We start from the raw sequence: 8,220 nt of genomic DNA on the forward strand, positions 1-8,220 counted from the left end.
ATACAGTAATATAATATTTATTATTTATTTATTTAAAATAAATGAGCTTTGCTTTTAAATATAAAAAATAAAAGTTAAAAAAGTCGCAGAGAAGATTCATGTAGACCTTTCTTGTTTCTTGATTGATTGATTGATTGATATTTCTAAATAAATAATTAAAAAACATGATATTTGTAGCATGATTTTTTTTTTTAAAGTATATGGCATTTGACAGTATTCTTTTTAAAAAAACTTGCAAAATATATTCGATATGATTAAAATGTGTAAAAGCTAAAAATAATAATAAATAAAAATATTTAAAAAGTGATTATGATTATACCACCTGGCATTTTGGTAATTAAATAAAACATTTGTTGAAGATACTTTGATGAATGCATGAATGCAATGCTTTTCTAAGAAAGAAAAATGATTTAGATTGTTTTCACACATCTATTATTAACATTTGCCTTTGCATAAACCATAAATAATAACTGTTGAGATGAAGTCTGCTGATTTGTTGGAAATACTAACAAGGTCCTTACAGGGTCTTCAGTCCTCCCTCTGACTTCAGAAACCTCTGACCACACGCTGACAGCCCACCATCCTGTTGTCACTTAGAAGGAAGTAGGACGCTAAGTAAAACTTGACTAAAGCATATTGCCTGAAAATGAATGTAAAAATATGTAAACTTTGCTAGCAGATGGATGTCCTACTACAGCAAGAAAACCCAGGCAGAGAGATATTACAGTAAATGGTGGGTAGTTTCCCTGACAGGAAGTCATCTTAACAGGTATGGGAAATGACCTCTTAACACACTTAGCACACAAATATGAGCTTCAGTGTTTGGCAGTTTACACTAGACCGAGGACCTGCTGTGTTGATGTGTGAGTGCCAACAAGAGGGAAGAGCATGAAGATTTTTGTGTTTCTGTTTCCTCAGTTTAACTTCTCTGCCCCCAAGGAGGAAGCAAATTTCAAAATGCTCAGTGAGGACGAGCTGCTCGCCTGCAGAATGAAAGAGACCCACTTGAGGTACAGTTTTTTCCCCCACATTTTTCTCATATTACCACCGAAAGCATTGGGGGGAGAGATGTTGTCTTGCATATTCACCCTCTGGGGCTTTTGAACGTTCTTTTAGCAAGTGTATTGAAATTAAGTTTGGGTAGTTTTCTCTTCACTGTGTGTGACTTCCTTTATTTCTGGAGCTGATCGTTGTGACCAAACATGAATCTGTTTGTCTTTCATCTTTGTAATGTTGCACCTTTGGGATGTATTAAAGCAACCTTTAATTCGCTTCAATGAAAAAAGCCAAAAGAACAAATCGTCCTGCACCAGAGAACGTAGATCAGTGTAAAATGCACCTGCTTCCCGTTAGACATGTGTACCTTTTTTATGAATATATCTTATATTAAAAATAATTGTGGTAGTATCTCATCGCTGAAACAGAGATATGTCATCACCCTTTCTTTGCTGGGATGAAAACATGTTATAGTGAGTACCAAAAGTACAACTATTGCTATAACTAAAATTAAGTGTAAGAATTAAGTATAAAAACAGTGTGTTTCACTAGAACTCTTATTTGCCATATTGTTTTTTGGGTTTTTTTATAGATGTTGATCAGACTGACTTTTGTGCTTCAATACTTATAGCTAGCACTGTGGTAACACTTCCCCTTATAGCTGTCACAAACCTTTGGTTTGGAGCCTGGTGGAAGTAACACATGTGGTGTCTGATTGCATATGTATACATTTATGCACAATGCAATACCACGACATAGATAGATAGATAGATAGATAGATAGACAGACAGACAGACAGACAGACAGACAGACAGACAGAAAGACAGACAGACAGATAAATAGACAGACAGATAAACAGACAGACAGACAGACAGACAGACAAACAGAAAGACAGACAGACAGACAGACAGAGATAGACAGACAGACAGATAAACAGACAGACAGGTAGATGGATGGATGGATGGACGGACGGACGGGAGATATATAACACTAACACTAGCTAGCTCTATTCTTTTTCTATTCTATCTGTTTTGTTTTGTTTTGTTTTTATTATATAATAAAGAAAAACCTTGCTTCGTGTACTGCGTTAAACTAACTTAGACTTGTTATAGCACTTGCATATCATTGCTCTTTTGTTGATTTTGATTGCTTCCATTGTCCTCATTTGTAAGTCGCTTTGGATAAAAGCATCTGCTAAATGACTAAATGTGGTGTAGTGTAGATAGATAGATAGATAGATAGATAGACAGACAGACAGACAGACAGACAACCAAACAGAAAGACAGACAGATAAACAGACAGACAGACAGACAAACAGAAAGACAGACAGACAGACAGACAGATAAACAGACAGACAGACAAACAGAAAGACAGACAGACAGACAGACAGACAGACAGATAAACAGACAGACAGGTAGATGGATGGATGGATGGACGGACGGACGGGAGATAGATAACACTAACACTAGCTAGCTCTATTCTTTTTCTATTCTATCTGTTTTGTTTTTATTTATTATATAATAAAGAAAAAACCTTGCTTCGTGTACTACGTTAAGCTAACTGAGACTTGTTATAGCACTTGCATATCATTGCTCTTTTGTTGATTTTGATTGCTTCCATTGTCCTCATTTGTAAGTCGCTTTGGATAAAAGCATCTGCTAAATGACTAAATGTGGTGTAATGTAGATAGATAGATAGACACACAGACAGACAGAAAGACTGAGTGAGTGAGTGAGTGAGTGATTGATTGATTGCGCTTCCTCTCTTTGCAGGAGTAAGGATAAAAAAGGTCGACTCAGTCTTCTTCTGGCAAGGTCTGGATCGCATGAAAATGTCAGTCCTGAGAAGAAACCACCAGCTAAAACTAACCAGTAAGTCTTAATCATGTATAAACGCTTATTCACTATTTATTTAATAAATTGTGGAGTATTGTCAAAGTGTCACTGTTTAATACCGATAGGATGATTCAGATAAAAATGACACTATTCATGAAGCAGCACCTTTCCAACACTTAAAGACTTCACTGATTAATGTGATTTGAACAGCATCGCGCCGGACATGGCTCTGAGATGGGGTGATTCATTTGAAGAGCTGCTGAGTCACTCAGGTAGGATCTGTTCATCTTAGCAGTATACTGTAGCTAGCATACTGAAAGATTCTCAGTTTCATACTGAGCTGAAGTAGAAGTGTGCATCCCATCGTAACCACGGGATGACAAAACCTGCTTGTGACTACACAGGGTTCTGAACTTTCTGGTTTGCATGTGATTCTAACCAATGAATAGTTTGGTTCAACACACACACAGTTTGATTTGTGCCACCTGGAATATGTTTTGTCTGTCTCTGGGGATACATGTCTATAAGCATAGTTGTAGAGATTATTATAGTAATACATAGATGCAAACAGCTATTATGTGTCATAGCACTGCAGCTAGTGAATTTATGAGAAGTTCAGTGTCTATCAGTAAATTTACCAGTAACACTTGTTCCACTTGTTCCAATTGTAAACATTAGTTAAATAACATTAACAAATATGAATAAAAACTGTAACAAATGTATTGCTCATTCTTCTTCAATGCATTATTTAATATTATTTTATGGGATCTTCTATGGGATCAAAGTTTTATTATTTTGGACCAGTTGGTCGTACTGCAGCCAAATTTGCATTGTATTATCATGGTAATGTGACAACGATTTTTAGAACAGTCTGTGTCAGTATTCAAAAGCGTTGCAGGTATAATGCCTCACTTCCTGTTTGTTGTCTTGGTGGGTAAATTCATTAAAGTTTTAATATAGCAATTAATGTGACGTTGCATCTTGTTTTAGATGGGGTAGAAGTCTTCACACGGTTTCTGCGCACTGAGTTCAGCGAGGAGAACATTGAGTTTTGGTTAGCCTGTGAAGACTTCAAGACCACTGAGTCTGCCACCAAACTGCAGTCTAAAGCCAAACAGATACATGCCATTTTCATCGATAAGGAAGCACCCAAAGAGGTACGTACACATTTGCATTTTGAACAGTAAGAACAGGGTAGATAACATTTATAGTTTTGTACAAATGCATATGTAAAGAATAGAAGCACCTGTTCTATTGTGCCCTTCGCCCAGCGGACAGATTTTTGAAAATACCTTTCCATTAATCCTAGTGGACAAAAAAACTGTAGAAAACCTCCATGTCATTTCAAGCGTTCTTCCTTCAGTGAAACACAAAAGAATCATTTTGAAAGACCATGCTGTTCACTCTTTTCCACAGGATTACAATAAAAGGAAACTGGAGTGTTCAAGCTTTAAAAAGGAGCTTGAACATTCTCGTTTTAAATCATAAGAGTGGTCCATACAACTTGTTCTAAGTGCACTATGTTCCAAGTCTTCTGAATTTAATTAATGGGACCTTATTGTAAAGTGTTTACAATTTTACCATTATTCAAAGTTGTATTATTTTGGACCAGTTGGTAGTACTGCAACTAATTTTTATATTACTCATATTATATTATCCCTGTAATGTGACAATGATTTTTAGAATATTTTATGTCTGTAAAATTCCTTGCTTCCTGTTTAATTTCCAAAGGGCAAATTCATTAGGTTTTTTTTTTTTGTTCGTTTGTTTTTTTTGGTGAACCATGTGGAAAGGTAATAATTCAGTATGTGACTGAACATTTTTGGTGATCTGAAACACTTCAATGAAAAAAAAAGGCACATGAAATGACATTATTCCAAATGACGTTATCCGTGATGTTATTTCAAAATTGTAGCATTTTTGCCCATGTTTATGCTCTGTAGCCTATGGAAGCCCATTTCCGCCACTGAATAAAAAAATAAAACGGGTAATTGTGACTTTTTATCTCACAATTCTGACACGCAATTGCGAGTTATTAAGTCAGAATTGTGAGATATAAACTCGCAATTCTGAGAACATATCAGTCTTATTTCCCCCTCAAATTCTGACTTTTTAACTCGCAATTGCAAGTTTATATCTCACAATTCTGTGAAAAAAGTCAGAATTGTGAGATAAAAAAGTCGCAATAACCTTTTTAAAAATTTGATTCAGTGGCGGGCTTCCATAGTAGCCAGTATGTAGCTTTTTAATTTTAATTTTTAATTTTAATTTTGCTCTGTAGCTTTTAAATTTACAAGAAAATATCAGAGTTATTAAGTTGCAAAACATGCAACTTTTGTTTGAAAGCAGTGTTGGGGGCAACACATTACAAGTAATGCAAGTTACGTAATCAGATTACTTTTTTCAAGTAACTAGTAAAGTAACGCATTACTTTTAAATTTACATATAACAAAATAACTTTTACTTTTTCAAATAAGTAAGACAAGTTATTTTGATTTCCCATTTATTCACTGAAACCTCTCCTGTCCTGTGTTGATAGAAATTGGGAGTCTGGTGCAGAAGCACTTGCTTCAGCCTGAGGCTTATTAATTTCACTTTTGGTGTGAAAGGGCTTTTACAATTGCCAAAAATATAACTTTTTTGTTTTTTGTTATTAAAAATAAATGACCAAGCCCATCCCAGGTGACAAAATGTAACACAAAAGTAACACAATGCATTACTTTCCATAAAAAGTAACTAAGTAATGCAATTTTTCAAGTAACTAGTAAAGTAATTACTTATAAATTTACAAGAAAATATCAGAGATATTTAGTTGCAAAACATGCAACTTTTGTTGCAAGCAGTTTTGGGGGTAATGCATTACAAGCAATGCAAGTTACGTAATCAGATTACTTTTTTCAAGTAACTAGTAAAGTAACATATTACTTGCTTAGTTGAACTTGAACTGACGCAATTAGTTACTTTTTTATGGAGTAACACAATATTGTAATGCATTATTTATAAAAGTGTCCAGAATTTTTATTTTTGAGTGAACTAATTTACGCCACTACAACCTGTTTATCGGACCCCACAACAAATAAACGCATGCTGTTTTGGAAAGCACCTTATTTCTGGTGACGAACGATGTTACGTTGCTGTGAGTGAAGCAGCACTTTGAGTAACCTCAGCGGGAGTCACATCAAAAAGAAACACGGCTCTGTTAAATTATATCTGTGGTGCAGTACAGAGCTGCATCACCATCAGAGACCTGCCATTGTGTTTGTACAGAGGCCATTGTCAGCCCCCGGCCACATGACTGGGGGCAGATATGTGACCGTGTGGTTTTCCTGCTTTTGGCTGCAAACTCCCCCTCAGCCACCCACACAGCTGAGAAAATAGTCTCTGAAAAACTGAGAAGTGAAAATGAGGCAGTGGGACCACTCGCTCTAGTCTGACCACAGTAAGAACGAATAAAGCAACTAAGAATGAAAGGCAGTGCTGCTGAACATCAACTTTATCTTATCGCTGCTGGTAAAGGAAAACCTTAACATTGTATCGCTTGTATTTATTCATAAATAAGAAGCAGTGTGTGCATAAAAACTGCAAAATTGCTGTTCAACAGACACGTGTCAGTCTGATGTAATACTTTCAGAGAAGAAGTAGCAACTGTGGCCTGGACAGAGGGAGAATGAGTCAGAGCAAGTGCTGTTGTCAGAAAAGGTGTGGGTAAAAAAAACGAATAAAACAGATAAAACAAATAACACTACAAATCAAAAGGCTTTCATTTTATCCTAATTTTCCTAATACAATATTTGCTGTAAATTATATTAACAGCACAGCAGTGTGAGCGAAAAGTGTAAATTAAAAATGTACATGCATTTGAGAATGTCTCTGTATTTGGTTTTGCCAGTATAGTTTAATGACATGACACTCATTTGTTTGTGTGATCTATTAATTTATTCACAAATATTAAAATGCAATTCATGCATACAAAGACTTGGGGGTTATGAAGTCAGAAATGTTAGGGTCATAAAACTGTTCTGATATAATGACACAGGGGAAAAAAACAATTAATGAATTAATTACAAATTATTATGAATAATAATTAGTCATATTTGTGAAAAATATTTTAACTTTAAAAATATATTAAATTATTATTATTATTATTATTATTATTATTATTATGGAAAATCATGATTAAGATAATGTTATTACTTTTAACTTGATGGTTACACCACATCACAGTTGAAACTAAAATTGAAAAATATTTCATTTTCTTTTTTGTGGACAGAGCGTCATGTGCTTTAATAGAAAAAATTTTGGCTGCATCTGAGCTTTTGTACAAATGAGTTCAAATTTCAGAAATTTGCTTAAATCTGATTAGTGACCTAGAAAAAATGCTGAATTGTCAGTACCTCTTCGTCTTCATTTTACATTGCAACTTTAAGTTTTCAAAATACTAAAACTTTGTTTCCAGGCTTTTCAGTCTGGTCTAAGACTTTTACAGTGAATGTATTTTTTTTCTGATGTTTTGCACATGAAAAACAAGAATTGTAAAAATAGACTGAAAGGGCTGAAAGACTAGCTACTGAGAATCTCCTGCTCATAAAATTTTTCTAAAGCAGAAGAAAACACAGACCAGCGATATGGCGAAATCATAGTTGGCCCCAAAAAATTAACTTACGACATCATGTTTCATCTTGCATAACTTCAAGTATCTTGTCTTTCATCATAGTGCACAATTCCTGAAAACTGAATTTTTTTGACGTCCTCACGTTTTATGTTTTGCACTTTTCCCCTCAGGTCAACATCGACCACTCAACCAAAGCCACCATTGAGAAGAACATCCTGAAGCCCACCAGGTCCTGCTTTGATGTAGCACAAAGTAAAATCTACAGCTTAATGAAAAGAGACTGCTACCCACGATTCCTCACCTCCGACATCTACTTGACCCTGACCAAGAGGGCAGGCCCACCCGCTATGACCAGGAGAAGGTCCCGCTCCTTCGTTTTTAATGAACGTCCTGAAGGCACAACAGCCTGGTTGTAGATTAGTACTGTAATACTAGTTTTTTTACTGTATATTGTCAATAGCACTTGATCATGTGACACCTCCTAACTATTTATTAACATTAGATCCTGTGGGCTGGTATTTAATTACTAATCATTCTGTCATTATTGTCAAACGTTCGGTTCTGCTTGAAGGATTTCATGCCAAGCTTAATTTAATCTACAGGTTTAGAATGCCTAAACATTGTAAATAACTGTTTAATGATAAAGGTCTGTATAATAAACTGTACATAAATCTCTTTTATTTTGGCCTACAGCTAATTGTAATAACGTCCACTGTTTCAAAAACTTTGAAAACTTTGAAGAATTGAAAAATAAAACCAATTACATTAGTTACTTTT

At 35.0% G+C, this 8,220-nt stretch overlaps 1 protein-coding gene across 2 annotated transcripts; it reads left to right on the forward strand.

Moving 5' to 3' along the window:
* The first annotated feature begins 450 nt into the window (after positions 1 to 450).
* On the forward strand, positions 451 to 8,220 carry rgs18 (regulator of G protein signaling 18). Of its 2 annotated transcripts, XM_058765546.1 has the most exons (6): positions 451 to 769; positions 919 to 1,010; positions 2,769 to 2,867; positions 3,042 to 3,103; positions 3,822 to 3,988; positions 7,614 to 8,220. In XM_058765546.1, exons 2-6 carry the CDS (start codon positions 958 to 960, stop codon positions 7,857 to 7,859), a joined length of 627 nt encoding a protein of 208 aa, XP_058621529.1. In that variant the 5' UTR covers positions 451 to 769; positions 919 to 957; the 3' UTR covers positions 7,860 to 8,220. The 2 variants fall into 2 exon arrangements, with proteins under 2 accessions (XP_058621529.1, XP_058621519.1); XM_058765536.1 differs by lacking the exon at positions 451 to 769 and having other exon boundaries at positions 811 to 1,010.

This window comes from Onychostoma macrolepis, chromosome 02 (genome assembly GCF_012432095.1).
Source record: "Onychostoma macrolepis isolate SWU-2019 chromosome 02, ASM1243209v1, whole genome shotgun sequence".
Classification (NCBI taxonomy): domain Eukaryota; kingdom Metazoa; phylum Chordata; class Actinopteri; order Cypriniformes; family Cyprinidae; genus Onychostoma; species Onychostoma macrolepis.